At 48.2% G+C, this 17,442-nt stretch overlaps 1 protein-coding gene across 1 annotated transcript; it reads left to right on the top strand.

Annotated features, from left to right (window-relative positions):
* The first annotated feature begins 6,835 nt into the window (after positions 1–6,835).
* On the top strand, positions 6,836–16,298 carry TMEM230 (transmembrane protein 230). The gene is made up of 4 exons (XM_075911091.1): positions 6,836–6,968; positions 12,433–12,560; positions 13,374–13,496; positions 14,970–16,298. Exons 2-4 carry the CDS (start codon positions 12,462–12,464, stop codon positions 15,108–15,110), a joined length of 363 nt encoding a protein of 120 aa, XP_075767206.1. The 5' UTR covers positions 6,836–6,968; positions 12,433–12,461; the 3' UTR covers positions 15,111–16,298.
* The last annotated feature ends 1,144 nt before the right edge of the window (positions 16,299–17,442 follow it).

Raw genomic sequence — 17,442 nt, 5'->3', positions numbered from 1 at the left:
GCCTGAAGAACTATGCATGAACTGAATAGACCTCAGTCCTGACAGTTGCTATTTTGGTTAAATTAAAGGATGTCTAAGCTCCTTTTGGGATACACAACATTTCATGTAGTCAAATATAAAATACCAAAGTTAAGCTTTTATGTGACTAACCTCTACTTAGCAGCTTCTTGATGCAGTGACATGCCTGATAATGGCAGTCATATTACAGTAAGACCGAGCTTATTGGTTACTGTTAATGGTTACATGCAGACCTGAATATCAGGGTGGCAGCTGACTATCAGCTCCAGCAGGGCAGGGCTGGCAGTGTTTGAAACTAAATGTGCCTTATTTGATGGCTATCTAGCAGAAAGATCAGACAAGGGACTAAGTGGATGTCCTGTAAACAACTTGCATTTTGAGACTTGCTTTCAGAGCAGGTTGTTTGATGGGGAAGATCCAGGGTAGGGAACAACTGACAATGGTGGTTCTTCCTTGGAACATAGGTAGCAGTGTGATCTTGACCCTGCAAACCCCACTGTAACAGTTGTAGATACTGTTCGGATAAGGCAGGGAGGGGGAACCTTTTGGTCTGGGGTCTACTGACCCACAGAAAAATCATGCAAAGGCAAAAACCCCATTCAGTGAGGTGGCTCCTGACTGGGGAGAGATTCTCACACATCAGAGCCCAGTGAGTCACAGGCAAGTCAACTTTGTGTGCTCTAGCCTGACAGTAGGGGAGCTGGAGCACCATTGTGGACTCCCCAGTGCTGGGAGGGGGAGAAGCTCCCAGTCTTGGGGCCAGGCCTAGGCATGCTGGCATCTGCATGCTTCTCCCCTTCTCCCCCCCAGCCTTTGGTTTCTCACCCCTGGTTTAAGGCAACTACACATAGAAACAAAACCACTTGACAAGATTCACAACATCAGCTTTATGGTAGCTCGTCTAAATTTCCATGACATTCTACTAGGCTTGGCTGCCAGTTCAAATTTGTATATAAAACAAATCCAGCAATTGAATTTTCATACTGATAATAGAATGTCCCTTTAACAAAAGCCATAATGCTATTAGCTTACTGGGTTTTCAGATGTCTAATATCCAGCTTGTTCTAAGGGTATACACAGTTTCAATACAAAACTGGATCAAAAGTTGGAAGAATTGACCCCTTTCTATGGATGTCAGTTTCCCCAAGTGTATGACAGAATTTGTACATGGCACAGTAGAATAATAATGACCCAGTACTGTAAATACTACCATTGGAGACATTTGGAAAGAACATGTGTATGGAACAGGGTAATGTATTTCTTAGACTGCTCTATTACCCCTCAAACATAATGTGGGTTTTTTTTTTTAAATCTGAGGTAGCCAGTGTTCCAAACCCATTCAGGTACCAAAAAGTTGCTTAAAACATGTAGGCTAGGTCTAGACTGGCATTTTCCGCAAATGCTTTTAACAAAAGTTTTCTGTTAAAAGCATTTGTGGAAAAGAGCGTCTAGATTGGCACGGATGCTTTTCCACAAAAGCACTTTTTGCAGAAAAGTGTCCATTCTAGATGTGCTTTTCTGCAAAAAAGCCCCGATCGCCATTTTTGCAATTGGGGCTTTTTTGTGGAAAACAAATCTGAGCTGTCTACACTGGCCCTTTTGCACAAAAGGGACTTTTGCCTGAACGGGAGCAGCATAGTATTTCCTCAAAAAGCACTGATTTCTTACAGTAGGAAGTCAGTGCTTTTGCGGAAATTCAAGCAGCCAGTGTAGACAGCTGGCAAGTTTTTCCGGAAAAGCGGCTGATTTTCCAGAAAAACTGGCCAAGCTAGACACAGCCTCTCCATTCTAAAATGACTGACTAGAATGATGTAGCAGGAGTGAGTCACAAGGTGGCAGCAGCATGCTAAAACCAACACTGCTACCTTAAACTGCAAGTGGTTTGAAACTTATTTCTGCAGAAAGCCCCATATACAGGCAGTCCCCGGGTTACGTACAAGATAGGGACTGTAGGTTTGTTCTTAAGTTGAATTTGTATGTAAGTCGGAACTGGTACATATTGTAGGGGAAACTCTAGCCAAACATTTTTTTTAGTTTTGGATAGCATAGGGAAAGGTTAACTCCCCTCTAATGTTTGTTTTGCTGTCTGTTCCCCTGTTCAGAAGATTTCACATCTATTTCTGTCCCTGTGACAAACTCAGGACTAAAGGAGTAACTCATCAAATACCAAACAGCTCTGCACCATGCTTTGAGCTAATAGCTTTATTTCCACACACCACCCAGGGTTCTAGGAGGAGGGTCCTTTTTTTGCTAACACAATGAGGCCAGCACTTTGTTTGTTTTGGTGGAGTCTTTGTTTGCCCAGGGAGCCCAGCATGTATAGGGGGAGGAGGGGCGGAGAGGCTGCTTTTGTCTGCTGTTCGGCAGCCTGTTGCTGGGAGGGGGGAGGCGTGCAGGATGCGAGGCCGTGGGGGGGGGGGGCAGCGGGCGTGGGGAGGCACTTTTCCTCTGTCCGGCAGCTCTGCGGGATCCCTGTCCCTGTGGCCAGCTGCTGCAGGCAGAGGCCAGTTGGAGCCGGCCGAAGAGGAGGAGGAGGTGGATTCTAGGACCCAGGTGAGCGAGCCCCGGGGACGCTGCTGCGCTCCGGGAGCCCGGCATGTATAGAGGGGAGGAGGGGCAGAGAGGCTGCTTTTGTCTGTTCGGCAGCCTGTTGCTCAGGGGAGGGGGCAGCCTGTTGCTGGCAGGAGGGTGGGGGGGGCAGCGGGTATGGGGAGGCACTTTTCCTCTGCCCGGCAGCTCTGCGGGACCCCAGTCGGAGCCGTCCCAAGGAGGAGGAGGATCCTAGGACCCAGGTGAGCGAGCCCCGGGAATGCTGCTGCGCATGTGCGGGAGTTGCCTCACCCCGTTCGTATCTAGGGATCCGACATAAGTCGGATCCACGTAAGTCGGGGACTGCCTGTAGAGTTGCAGCCAACAATGTCCAGATTGATACTTTTCCCCTAAAATACTTAACTGGAGAAAAAGCCAATAGTATAGCTACATATCCAAATAATTGGTTATTAAAGGTTAGACTGGGGGGCTATGTTGACACTGGCATGATTTTCCGGAAATGCTTTAGCGGAAAAGTTTTCCGTTAAAAGCATTTTTGGAAAAGTGTCTAGATTGGCAGGACGCTTTTCCGCAAAATCTAGACACACTTTTCTGCAAAAAAGCCCCGATCGCCATTTTCGCGATTGGGGCTTTTTTGCGGAAAACAAATCTCTGCTGTCTACACTGACCCTTTTGCACAAAAGTCTTTTGGAAAAAGACTTTTGCCCGAACGGGAGCAGCATAGTTTTTCCGCAAAAGCACTGACAATCTTACATGAGATCGTCAGTGCTTTTGCGGAAATTCAAGCGGCCAGTGTAGACAGCTGGCAAGTTTTTCTGCAAAAGCAGATGATTTTGCGGAAAAACTTGCCTGTCTAGACACAGCTGGGGTATTTTTGTTTTGGGGGGGGGTTTGTTCTTTTGCAGAACTTCATAATAAAAATGCTGTGAAAATTGATGTTAATGGCACTTTCCACAGTAGCACATTTAGTAGCCAGATGGAAGGGCATGCAAAGTGATGCCTGTGTTAATACCACTTATTGCAGTCTCCCAGCTGGCTAGTATGTTACTGTGAACAGTGCTGTGTGTTGATACTTTCTCAGCAAGCCACAGAACAGATGAAAGACTGGCTGGGGCCCGAGAAGATTGTGGGGGGAGGTGAGCTCTACTGCCACATGGACAGAGCCAAAGGTGTGTGGTCAAGAGCCCAGAGCTGGGGCTTAGGGCTGCATGGCTGGAGCTCAGTGCCTGCTGCCATGTAGCCAGAGCTGGGGTTCACTGTGGCATAACCAGGGTCAGTGGTTGGCACCAGAGCCAGCTTCTGCCCCCAGGGATGGTGCCCATGCCATATGGCTGGGACTGGGGTCAGCACTGGGAGCTGGGGTCACATGGCTTGAGTGGAGGGTCTGTGTCTGCCACTGCTCAGTTACAGTCGGGGGGCAGAGTTCAGCCCCCAGGGTTGGTTCCCACTGCCAGAGCCTGGGAGGAGATCTGGGGCTAGTGCCCACCAATCAAAGGGCTGGAGCTGGGGACCTGAAGCTGGAGTCACATGGTCAGAACTGGGTTTCAGCAGCTGCCATTGTGTAGCCAGAACTAGGGCTAAGTGCCTGAAGCCAGAGATCGAGCTCCTGAAATCCTGCTGCCCAACTGAAGGTCATGCCCGACCAGCCCCCTCCTCAAGGTGGGTGGAGAGCTCACCTTGCACCTGCACCATTGTGCCCTACCTGTCTGCAGAAGTGGTGTAAGATAGCACCAGGAGGGGTTTGAGTCCTCCTCCTCCCCCCTCCCATCACTGCTGAGAGGAGTTGTGGCTGCACTAGAGAGTGTATGCCTCTCAAACTTGTATTAGCCTCTTGTGGCTGCTGTTGGCTGCCTGCTGTGCAGGTGCTAGTCACTACAGTGGGTCATATTGTCAGTAGATTGTTAGAAATGGCTTACAGCCATTGAGTTAAGGAAGCTGCCAGAATGACTATTTCAAAGCCAAACGCTGCAACTAGTCTGCAACTATGTACTGAATCCGGAAAGGATCAGAGGTCAGTGGCCCTCTTTTTCTTCTGTTACATCACCTTTCCAGGCCTGTTTTAAAGGCTCAGTCAGAGGCTCTCAGGGTATAGACCTAAGGCAAGCAGACTGAGAAGGGTGATGCTGTACTATGGAGCTGAGGTAAGAGTTGGAATACTGCAAAGTGCAGGGGTGGTTCTACCTTTCTATGGCAGTAATCTTTAATAGCATTTCAGCCTTCTCTGCACATGAAGCAGGGCTAGTGGTTTTAGCCTTGAACTTCCCTTTCTGGTGCAACCCACAGCCATGCTGCTGAGGCAGGTTGAATTTTGTGATTTCTTTTCCCCTTTGCAGTTAACAAAAGGAGCATTAGTGAGAGAAATAATTCCTTGGTAGTTTTAACAGAAAAGTCAAGTCCCCCCAACATTATGAGGGGCTAAAAATCATGATCTTTTTATAAATAATAAATGTTGGGATCTTTTCATTTGCCATCTGGCATTTCAGTTTTTAAGGTTTGCAGGTACCAACAGCTATCACCAGGGCCGTGCATAGGATGTAGGGGCCTTGGTGCTATTAAACTTGCGCCCCTGTGCCCGATGGCAGCTGTGAGAACAACAATTTTTTAGAGATGTGATTTTATAGTCTTCAGCAACACACTAACAAAATATTTTTAAAACATTTTAAATTAAGGTCCTGTGGATTAACATAGTAAATTCAGAAACTGGTGGGTTGTCAAATGCCTATTAAAAGGCTGTTTCCATTTGACTGGCTCTTTCACAAGTTCTACTAATAGGTCTGGCAGGCTTTTTCACTTGTAAGTTAACTAGATCCTCTTTGGAGGAAGTAGAGTACAGGGACAGGAAGAGATTAGTAGGTGGACATTAAGACCCAGTGATGCCTTAAATCTTTGAGTGCCCAAAACCGCATATTCTGCCTCTGGGTAAGGGCAGCCCTGGTTGTCCCTAGTAAGAGCTAAAGGCTTATGTGACATAGTGTGGGGTACTTTGCTGGTTGCTATGCTGGGCAGTGGGTTGTGAGTGACCTCCACTGGCTGCTGTCTGTAGCTCGGCCCAGCAGGGCAGGGGATGAGTCATTATGCAAGGGGGCTTTGAACCTGTCTGATGAGTTATCTCCCAGGGAGCGGGACACTGGGAAGAAGGAGAGTGGAGCCCTGGCTGGGGGCAGGGCTGGAAGTGAGGGGGTGAGGTTTCTGGCTGGTATCATGGAGGAAGCAGCTTAGGTAACGGGCTGGGATTTAGGGGCCCAGGCTCTCTCATCTCAAGGGGGGCTGAGGCATCCTAGGCCTGCCCTGTAACCAGATTACATCTGTGCTGTGCTGTATCCTGGAGAAGCAATAAACTCCCTCTATTCTACTGGCTGGTGGAGTCTGTCCATGCCATTACTGGGGTGCAGGAGATGGGAAAACCCCAACACACCATCACAGCTTACTTTAAAATAATCAAACAACCCTTCCTCAATTGCATGACTCCCACTGGTTCAGAAAAAAAACACAAAACTTGCAATAAAGTTACAGGAGCTGGTGACACAGTAGTTCCCCTGTTAAATGTGTAAAGTCATGAGTAGTTGTGGCTCATCCTAATCATTTATGTGATTTGGAAGAGTTGAATGAATCTTGGGAGCTGGTCCTTTTATTATTATCATCATTATTAATTTAGTTGTATGACTAGCACCCAGAAGCCCTGGTGGTGGACCCAGGACCATGTTGTGCTGTGTTGCATAAACCTATTTTATTGTAAGTCCAGTCCTTTGGGTTGAAAAGTGTTGTATCAAAGCAAGTTACTTGCTACACTTTGTAAATAACTAAGAGTGGCCCTCTGAATGTATTAACTTATTTATCAAGCTTATTTTACAAAGGCAGCATATCTGGGATTTTACAATCTTGAGACACATTGTAAGATCTCCATTAAAATAACCGATATTTACTGGGGGGGGGGGGACTTTAAACAAACAGCGACCGTGATCGAAATGTTTCCAGTTCAACCTGCCTCGCACCCCTGCCGCGGGGAGGCAGCTGTGAAGTGACATTGCAGAACCTTGCGGGGGCGAGCGAGATGCGCGGCAGCCGGGCGGTGTCTGCGCGCGGGCACCCCCCCCCCCCGCCCCGGGCGGTGTCTGCGCGCGGGCCCCCCCCTCCCCGCCCCGGGCGGTGTCTGCGCGCGGGCCCCCCCCCCTCCCCGCCCCGGGCGGTGTCTGCGCGCGGGCCCCCCCCCTCCCCGCCCCGGGCGGTGTCTGCGCGCGGGCCCCCCCCCCCCCGCCCCGGGCCCCCCCCTCCCCGCCCCCCGCGCGAGGCGCCGTCCAATCGGGCTCGCGGGCTCTTTTAAAGAGGAAATGGAGCGAGTCACGAGGCGGGTTAACCTGGAAGGGGACGCGCGTCCCGGCGGGCGATGGAGCGGGCGGCAGGTACCGGGCGGGGGCGGCAGCGGCAGGTACCGGGCGGGGGCGGCAGGTACCGGGCGGGGGCGGGGGCGTTTCTCCCCTTGCTCGGGGCTTCGCGTTTCGTCCCCCGGGCTGAGCCCCCCCCGCTCCCCCCCCCGAGCTCGCCGAGTCGAGCCCCGCGTCCCGGCTCTGAGCCTTCGGGGCGCCCTTGGGGGATTTGCAGTTTCCTTGGCGCCCCCCGGCGGGCCGGGCCGAGAGTTCGAGCCCCCCCGTGTCAGGCGGCCCCGCCCCCCCCCCCCCGGCCTGGCCTTAGTCCGGGAGCAAACCAGCTGGCCTGGCGGGACAGCAGGGAGCCGGGGCTGCGAACAGATTTCAGCGGGGTGGCCCGCGGGCCGGAGTCTGATCTCAGCCCGACTTGCACCCGCCTCCGCCCCAGCGCTCAGCGTTAGCACGAGCCTGGATTCTCCTCGCATCCGTAGCGGTGTGAATCAGAAAGGCCTTGCCCTGATGTAAAACTGGTGCGCGTCAGAACCAGGCCCGCTTCACTCCCGGTGGGAATAAACAGTTACAGTACGAAACTGAGAGGAAATCCTGGGGTTTGTGACTCAGTTTCCCCACCTGTAAAATGGAGATCATGCCTAGCTCAGGGATCTGTGTGGGTCTTATTTAGTGTATGTAAACGTGCTTTGACATATTCAGCAGGTTCTAACGTAGTGCAAAGTATTTGTTGTGCTGTATCTACCAATACTGAGCACTTCCCAGCAATTGTCATTGAATGCTGAGAATAGGTGAGGACTTACAGAGCCCATTTCTCACCACTGGGGGGGCCTGTCTCTATCATCAGTAGCTGTGCACAAAAAAAAACACACCTTAAAAGACAACGAACAGTCCCACAGCACCTTAGAGACTAACAAAAGCATGTAGCTAGTGTCACAAGCTTTTGTGGCCACAACCCACTTTTTCAGATGCAGACATTAGAAATGGCTTTTATCTGTCTCTTTTGTCCATAAAAGAAGCTAAATACTGAATTGATTCATGGCTAAGATGTTATTGGCCATCAGCCACTAGAAGCTGACAACTAATTTTTCCTCCTTTTGGGATAGAAATAAGCTTTCCAGATTTAAGTACAAATCAAAGCATCTGTCCAATACATAGGGCCCTACCAAATTCACAGCCATGAAAACTGTCTCAGATTGTGAAATCTGGTTTCCCATAGTGAAATCTGGTCTCTGTGTGCTTTTAACTGGTACTGTGCAGATTTCATGGGAGGATACCAGCATTTCTCAGATTGGAGGTCCTGACCCAAAAGGGCATTCCGGGGGGTTGCAAGATTAGGAAGTTACAACATTGCCACCCTTCCTTCTGTGCTACCCTCAGAACTGCTGCCAGAGAGTGGTTGGTGTTGGGCGGGTGCCCTGCCAGCAGCAGCAGCAGAGAACAAAGTCTAGCAATACCATAGCCTACTACCCGTATTACTGCACTGCTGCCTTGAGAGCAGTAGCTGCTGACTGAGGGCTAAGCTCTGCAGGCAGCAGCACAGAATTAAGGGTGCCAATATTATACTGTGCCATCCTATCTTCTGCATTGTTGGTAGTGATGGCTCTGCATTGTATGGATGGGCCACCAACTGCCACTCTCCAGCTACTCAGCTCTGAAGGCAGCACCACCGCCAGCAGCAGTGCAAAAATAAGGGTAGCTGTACTGAAATTATTGGGGGTCAGCACCCCTACAGTTACACCCCCATGACATTTCATATTGAAATAGAAATTGCAAATTTCATTACTTCAGCTAAAATCCTTTATGATCATGAAATTGACCAAAATGCACTATGAATTTAGTAGGGCCCTACCAGTGCATGGAGAGGGTATCTCTGATTTACTGGTTGTGCAAGGTTTGAAGTTTGCACAGGGAGAAGAGGTACAAGCTTATTGGCTAGTCCACACACTAGTCGACTAGTCACTCCCACCACCCCTCCCTTCCTTCCCCTGCTGCCTTTATCAGAAAGAGGCAGCAAGGAGGGGGGAGCAGGGAATTCAGCTCCGTGGGGGGGGGAAGGGGAGGGCAGGGGCACAGCTGCGGCATTCCACCTTTGAAATGTATGAGTCCCCACTGTGGCTCTTGTACATTTCAAAGCAGAAGTGCCACATGAAGCCTGGGGCCAGCGCATGATGGGCTTTTGCTACACTTCAAAGCAGAAGCGCCCTTATCGACTAGTCGATAGAAATCCTATCAACTATTCAATTAGTTGATTAATTTTAACATCCCTAGAGAGGAGGGACCCTCCTTCAATTTGAGGGAGGCAGCAAGAGTTTGAAAAAGTATATTGTTCCAGTGGCCTGAATTCCCCAAGAAACTAAGGGAATCATGAGACTCAGTGAGCAAAGATATTTTCAGGTTTTTCTGTGTTTAGTGAATAAAACGGGCAGTAAAAGGGAGATGACGGCGTTTCCTGCTCCTGACTGTCCGCTAAATGGTATTGAGCATCATGGTGTCCTATAAATGTTGTTTATATGTGAGACTGCAGAACACGTGCAGGCTGCAGGCAGGTTTGAGGCCATTCCTTAGGGTACCTGAGACCCAGATATGAGACCTAAGCAGCAGTGATTGTGTGTGGAAGGAAGAGCAAAGCTATCCTGGGTTTCAGGTTTCCAGGAGGCTTTCTGGTGGCAGGATGCACTGAGGGCTGGGTTGCTGATGAGCTTAGACATTACCTCCACTGTATTGTGACAGAGACATTGATGGCAGAATAAATACAGGTTTCAGCTCCTAGAAAGCAAGGCCATCAGCTGTACAACAAAGCCAGATACACCAGTCTAGTGAGTACAATCTCAACTGGGTGTCAGAGTAGGCAAGAAAACTACAGGGCTTTGGTTCTCAGCAAGATAAAATTACAGGGTACAAGTGTGGCATGGCTAAATAAAGCTGCAGCACTCAACATCACCTCCTTCACAGATCTAATCTAGGTAGGCAAACTGGGAGCTATGACTTCTGTTTTTCTGCTTCTTACGGTTTCTGTTCCATTCACCAGTCTGCGCCTGGCCTGTCTTGTGATAGACCTGTCTGGAGGAACAGACAATTCTGTTTGCAGCAACTTCTGAGGTTCTGAAATTTTGGTTTTGTTTCACGATGGAATGAAAACCAACGTTTTGAATAATTTTGCAGAACAGATTTGTGCATAATGTCTGGCTACGTCTAATTTGCATCCCTTTTATCGCAGTTGCTAATGAAGCAGGAATTTAAATCTCCCCTGCTTCATTAGCATAAAAATGGCTGCCGCATTTTTTCGGCACGGAGCATTGCTGGAAAAAAGCGCCAGTCTAGATGCGGATCTTTCAGAAAATAAAGCCTTTTCTGAAAGATCCCTTATCCCTCTTAAAATGAGGGATAAGGGATCTTTTGGAAAAGGCTTTATTTTCCAAAAGATCCACGTCTAGACTGGCGCTTTTTTCCGGCAAAGCTCTGTGCCAAAAAAATGCGGCAGCCATTTTTATGCTAATGAAGCGGGGGAGATTTAAATTCCTGCTTCATTAGCAATTGCAATACGTCTAATTTGCATCCCTTTTCCGAAAAAGGGATTCAGTCTAGACATAGCCTCTGAGTTTAGATTGGAAAGCTCAGGTTTTCAATTCACATCTCTCTCTGCTCCAAAGGGTATGTCTACACTGCATGGCTATTTTGGGATATCAGAGGTATCCCGAAATAGCTGCGCCGCATCTACATGAGGCGCCTGTTATTTTTGAAATAAATAATGGATGTGCTCTTTTGCCATCCTGGTAAACCTTGTTGCCTGATGGATAGGGGGAGGGATAGCTCAGTGGTTTGAGCATTGGCCTGCTAAACCCAGGGTTGTGAATCCAATCCTTGTGGAGGCTGTTTAGGGATTTGGGGCAAAAATTTGTCAGGGGTGGTACTTGGTCCTGCTGTGAAGGCAGGGGTCTGGACTCCATGACCTTTCAAGGTCCCTTCCACTTCTAGGAGATAGGGATGGCTCAAAATAGCACATTATTTCAACATTTGGTGCAGTGTAGATGCACCAAACTTCTATTTGAAATAGTTTATTTCAATTTGAAGTAAAACATGCAATTTGTATAGTGCAAATTGTGTATCTTTTATTTTGAGTTTAGAGTGCTGTGTAGACACATCTAAAGTGACTAGGGAACCCCAGACCTCAAAAAATCATTGTCAAAATCAGACTATGCCTGCAGAATCTTATGGCTTCAACAGAATAAATCTAAATAGGAAGCGAGTTCTCTCAGGCAGGCATATCTTGTCTGTACAGTTCCTAGCACAGAGGGAACTTTAATCTAGGAACCTCAGTCTAGGATCTAATACCTTTAATATCAAGCTTTGTGGCACCAGACAAGGATGTGCCCTTGGTCTCATGGTACAGGTTGTGTAGCATGTGATCACAGTTAGCATGTGGTCTGGTAGGTTTTAGGGATGTAATAATATAGTCAATTAATCGATAAGCAAAAGCGTATAGGTTAATGCTATAGATTACATGCATTTTCCCTCTTATCAGTAAATTTTTTTGCAGGCTGGCCAGCAGCCCAGCTCAGTCCCTGTTTGCACTGGGGCCAGGACCTACCCCCTCTGCGGCTCTGCATTTAAAGTGTATTAGGAGCCAGGCAGGCAGGCAGCCTGGCTCAGTTCCGGCTTGCGCCAGGTCCGGGAGCTCAGACTCCACTCTTTCGAACAGGGGCTACTGCCACCCTGTGCTGCTGCCTCTGTATCATCCCATGCTGCTACCCAGAGACACAGCAGCACAGAGTGGCAAGGGGCTCCTCGGGAGTGGGGCCAGAGTGCACTGGCTGCCAGCCCCACCCCCAGGGACTATAGACTAGTCGACTAACCAATAAGAATTCACGAGAGTAATCAACCATTCAATGAACCGATATTTAACATTCCTAGTAGGTTTGGGTACATTTGTGCCTGTGTATATTTTATGATCAAGTGTGGGGCTTTGTTTCTAACGGAACAAAACTTTGTAAATCCCTAATACAGAGTGTTTTAAATTCACTGAAAATAGTTCCAGGTTTTTGTGGAATGTAGTATTCCATTGTAGTACTTATTACTCTGGCTTCACCGTGCTGTGTTAGTAAAACAGTAGTTTGCTCTCAGAGCCTATTCTGAGTGAGGGACAGAGTGACAAACAGCTTTAATGTGAAGAAAAGAATTACATTTCTAAGAGAGTTGGCATGTCCCGCTCTACAGCTCACTGGGCTGGGATACAACGGATCAGCCTTATGTCATGTCACCGTTGACAGGGGGTAATGATGCTGCTTCACATATGTGAAGCAGTGAGATTTGTGGATGGGAAAGTGCTGAATAAATATGAGGTGGGTTTTTTTATTAAGTTATTAGGAACACGGAACAAAGGGGTATTTAACCTGACACTGTCCCTTATAATAAACTCCAGGCGTTGTGTTCTGCCACACTCTGCCTCTTGTCTAGGCTGCCATGAGCAATAGCCTTTTGTTTGTTTCAGGTTATAGCTGGTGACACGGCCTCCTTGTTATGATGCCATCACGTACTAATTTAACTGCTGGGATCCCCAGTAGCAAAGTGAAGTATTCCAAGCTCTCCAGCACAGATGATGGTTATATTGACCTGCAGGTAACAGAGGAAAACAGAGGAAATCCTCCTCTTCTTTTTTTCCTTATGTAACAATATCCAGCAGCTTTGTGACCTCCATAAATGGGGTGGGGACGAGTTTCTTCTCTGGCTCTGTGTGCTGCTCTGGTTAGGGGCCTGACTAGCCTGCAACAAGTCAAAGAAGAAACTCCCTTGGGTTGTCCCACTACGGTATGCCCCACCTGAGCATCAGCAGAGGGAGTACAGTTACAGTGCATGCTGCTAGGATCCTTCAGGCTCATGATGCAAGCCATGGGGAAGCTGTCACAACTTTGCACAGCCATGAGGGCTGCTTGTGCCCAGGGTGCAGCCTAGAATCCCACCCCTTTGGCTTGCACTTCCTGTGCTTTGCCTCCCGGTGACCCAGCATGGCATCTGTGCTGGGATGGAATGGCCCCAGGGATAGGGCTCTGGGCTGGAACTCCGCTCCTGGCTCTTTAATAAGGTTAGCTCAAGATCTGTTCCTTCTGGGGACAAGAAGATCCCTTTGTGGCATGGCAGATCTGAAGGGAACAGACACTGATGCTGCCAAGTCTGAGCTACAGCCCAATCTGGGAAGAAGGGGGTGTGCATCCTAGCTGTGAAAGAACAAGGGGTTATATGGGCAGAACTCTGAGTTGATGGGCACGGAGGAGCTTGCTGCTTTCACAATCCCCGCTGCTAGGGCAAACACCTGTGGCCGCTTCCCTGCTTGGGCCACGTGCCACCAGCCTCTGGGTTTGAAGTTCAGACCCATGCCAAAGGCAGGAGGGTGTGCTCGGTTCTATCACCGTGTAATATCTGCCTTCTCTGCAGTTCAAGAGGAGCCCACCCAAAATCCCCTACAAGGCAATTGCACTGGCCACTGTGCTGTTCGTGATCGGCACCCTCCTGATTGTCATAGGAGCCCTTCTCCTCACAGGATATATTAGCAAAGGAGTAAGTGGCTTGAATGTCTTTGTTTTAAATGGTTTTTGTTTGGAGCCTTAAAAAAAATCACCTGCCATGAACTTTGATTTGCCTTCAGTATGAACCTTCCCCTCCAAGAGCCTGGAGACAGAAGGGGGAGCTTTTCGTTTGCCAGCAGCCCTGCTTCCTTGGCTGCCATCCCCCCTGCCTTCTCTAGCTGAGTGAGCTGGGGCTGGTCTGTGTGTGGATAAGGAAAAAAGACGAGCCGCCAGCTCCCACGAGTCAGGACTGAGCTGATCCTGCTGCTAGGAGCACTGGGTTTGCGGCCTTTCAAAGGATATGCCAAGCTAAAGTCCTGATCCCTGCTCAGTATTAAAAATCTCATGGCCCTTCTGCCAGCGTGTTCCGGCCAAACTGCAGTACTCAAAATCATAAGAGTTTTGCCTGCCCATCAGGGCATTTAAGCTGCAGTCAAGGTCATAAAAGTATGAACATTTGTACCTGACTCCTCACCCCCCCTTGGATACAGTATTCTCCTTCTATTCTCAGGTTTTATGTCTTGTAAGCAGCAGCCATTACTGAAGCAACCACTTCAGAGATGGGTGAATTGATTTCTCTATAGATAGGAATGCAGGATTTGACCCTTATTAGAGCCCTGCAAGTCCACAATTATCCGTTTTATGTCCGGGAGTATTCACATCTGTGCATGTGCACATGGATATCTGTGCTCACTTTTGCGGATTCAGATTTTGTATCCATGCAGGGTTCTAACCCTTATTTAGGTGCAACTCCAATTCGGGGAGCAGACAATTTTACCATAAGAAAGTTTGCAGGCCTTAGACAGTATTTGGTAACTACTTTTAAAGCACCCCAGAGTTTGTTTGCAAACTGCAGAAGAAGCTGTATAAACCCATTGAGAAATAATTCCTCTCCTGTCTGCCTTGTCAAGTAAAAGCATTCGTCTGATCAGAGCTTCTCTGGTATAGAGTAATTTTAAATCCAACCTGGCTTGCGGGAGTGGCCCTTCATGGATAGTCGGGCTTGGGCCAGTGGTCAGGTATCTGCAGTGGGGAAAATCGGGAGTGAGGTATTCTCTCTGGAGAGTCTCAGAGCTTGGAGTGGGCTGGATACGCTGGCTGAGAGGAAGAAGCTGTCTCTACCAGCTGGATGGAAAGCTCTGGCTGGACTTAGCTACAGTGAGGGGCAGAAGCAAATTCTTAAAGAGGACTTAAGAGTCCGGGAGGGACATAGTAGACTGCTGAGTCTGGAGAAGAAGACAGAGCGATTCCATGTTTGTATTGGTATTAGTTTATTGTGTTAATAAATCAGACTCCAGATGGTTCACATAGGTCAAAGCACTTCTTCTGGTGGCTTGCTTGTCAGGGCAAGGAGGGAAACTGAGACAGGGTCTGGGTGTGAGAAAGCAAAGGCTTTGTAACAGGAGCTTGTCTCAGCTGATAAGTATTTATTAATTTCTTATGTCTCTCTGCTTCTTTCCTCCAGGGAACAGACCGAGCTATTCCCGTATTGATCATTGGAATCCTGGTGTTCTTACCAGGCTTTTATCACTTGCGCATCGCATACTATGCTTCCAAAGGCTATAGGGGATACTCCTATGATGACATTCCAGATTTTGATGACTAAACGCACCCTAGAACAAGGGAGCATGGCTCACATTATAATGAGTTTTGCGTTAAGAGATGTTAGTTAATTTGACTTTGGATAGCAAAGATAAAACATGTAAGAACCTAAACTAATTAGATGTGTTGATGGATGCAACTTCCTAGTGCTGTAAATATTGCGTTATGGCCAGCTTTATTTTTCTTTTTTGGCATTAACATAAATTCGACAGACACCATTGCAACATTAGGTGATGCGCAGCATATGACTTGCTGTTAGAAGAAACTTTTTATTTCTGTAAAGGGAAGTTCTTGGGTAAGCCAAGATGAGCAGTTGCCCAACCAACCATTCACAATTTCAGCACAAAAATTACGATTTTTGTTTAGTCTTATTTCTAATAGATTGTGTATTTTAGGACATTTTATCTTTTAAATAGATCAAAGCTATAAGTAGGACCTTTCTACTGCTGTATAATTGTCAAAATAATTCCAATGTCGTCGTTCATCGGAGTTTTGCATCTGGAATGTTGACCTATCCTCCAGTCTGCTTGTGAAGGGGAGAGAACTGGATATGCGTGTGATGATTTACTGAGCATTTGCCATGTGCAACAACTTCTCCTGTAGGATGGATGAGCCAACTTACCTGGCAAACACATTCCTCAAGTGCCAGCTACATCCCATCCAACTATTAATTTTGCTAACACTAGTTGGCGGTCCATTCATAAGGCTGACTTAGGATTCTGCTTAATTAAGGATTTTAAACAGATTTTGTGGAGAGGCAGGATGAAGAATTGGAATCTGGGCCCTGGACTTGAATTTCCCTGTCTTAAAATTCTATTTTTGAAAGCTGGTGAAGTTGAGGGAAGTTCCGACCCCCAATTTGCTGTGTGGGCCTATTTTGGTGATATGTGTATTTGACGTCACTTTGCTGTAGATCTAGACCTTGTGCTGTACATAATACCCTCCACATACCTGAAGAAAATCTATGCATGTGCAGTACTGCACATGTTATCAGCTTGAATTGCTCTGTTAGCTGCATGTTACATTATGCCAGAGTTTCGGAAGAAATTTGAGGATAACTGGTAGATTCCATCTGCTGTCAGTAAGAGCTAAATGGCTTCTGAAGTGTAATTGCCAAGGAGCAAGTTTGGAACAAGAAATGATCATGTAAAATTCAAACATTTAATATGAATAAACTGCATGATGGTCTCTGTATGATTTATAAACACTTCTCTTTTAAACCCAAATGCATGTCTGCAATGCAAATGGTTCCCAAGCTTGGTGGAAGTAGCTCAGCCTAGTACCTTTTTTGAGCCTTCATCAGGATCTGCTATTGCCTGCTGCCTCCTTTTCCGTGACTCATGCTGTTGTGTGTGACAGTGGTAAGCAATTTGCTAAGATGGGGTTTTGAGCAGCTTCTTTGTTAACAGCTTATGTGCAGCAAACTGAACGCCCAGCATTGAGTGCCAGGGCTCTCAGCAAGGCGAGGGAGCCTAGGTTCAACACACCATGCAGGCCCGAATGCAGGAATTGCGGGGGGGGGGGGGGGGGGGGGGTATTTTTGTAAATGAAGACTGCACCCTTTGCACACAGACACACCCACCCCTGAGTTCGGGACTGCACAATTAATATCAGCCCCTGTTCTACCGGTTCCTGATAAAAGCCTTCCGCTTTATAGCTACCAACATTCGTGTCCAGACTGTACACCACCTACCAAACTGCAATCAAATAGTTAAACCACATGTTATTCAGCTGTGGTCCATGGACTACAGGGAAGGCAGGTGGGTGTCCTGTGGGTATCAAGCTAGTTACATGATGCCAGCTAGAAAAGGGAACTGAAGGACAGCTACTCATGCTTCTAATACTGTTACTTTCCTCGGTGAAGTGTGACTAGCCTGGCCGTGGGAATGTTATGTGACAACGAATGAGAAAGGTCATGGAAGGACACTGTCCCAAAACCACAAGCTTATTTGATTTACCCATCTCAGAGGGGCAAGGGGCCTATACAGTCCCTGAAGGGGCTCTCGGTCAGGCCTAGGCTAAGGAGACAGGGTACAGCAGGATTCCCAGCTCCGGCAACGCCTATGTCATTCAGGAGCACAGCTGTGACACACAAGGGAGCTTCGAGCCCTTCTGTGCTGACAGGCAGGAGCCAGGGGCGGGTGAGAGTTTTGTGGGGCCCAGGGCCTGTTGAAGTGCAGGGCCCGGGGCAGCACAGTTTCACGCATGCGTCACGGCCGCAGCCGCCAGGTAGTAATGCGTGCGCGGGGCCCGGGGCAGCTGCCCCACTCGCCCTGCCCTATATCCACCGCTGGCAGGAGCAATACCACAGCCAGGCCCAGGCCTAGGCAGGGTCT

This window comes from Pelodiscus sinensis, chromosome 28 (assembly GCF_049634645.1).
Source record: "Pelodiscus sinensis isolate JC-2024 chromosome 28, ASM4963464v1, whole genome shotgun sequence".
Lineage (NCBI taxonomy): Eukaryota > Metazoa > Chordata > Testudines > Trionychidae > Pelodiscus > Pelodiscus sinensis.
Note: the sequence above shows the minus strand (reverse complement) of the source record. Positions and strands in the feature narration are given on the sequence as shown.

Excerpts from the sequence above, each read along its gene's own strand:
- TMEM230 (XM_075911091.1), top strand. The coding sequence starts at position 12,462 with ATGATGCCATCACGTACTAATTTAACTGCTGGGATCCCCAGTAGCAAA. Across the intron at positions 12,561-13,373 it reads ATGGTTATATTGACCTGCAG|TTCAAGAGGAGCCCACCCAA; the intron begins GTAACAGAGGAA and ends CCTTCTCTGCAG. Across the intron at positions 13,497-14,969 it reads CAGGATATATTAGCAAAGGA|GGAACAGACCGAGCTATTCC; the intron begins GTAAGTGGCTTG and ends TCTTTCCTCCAG.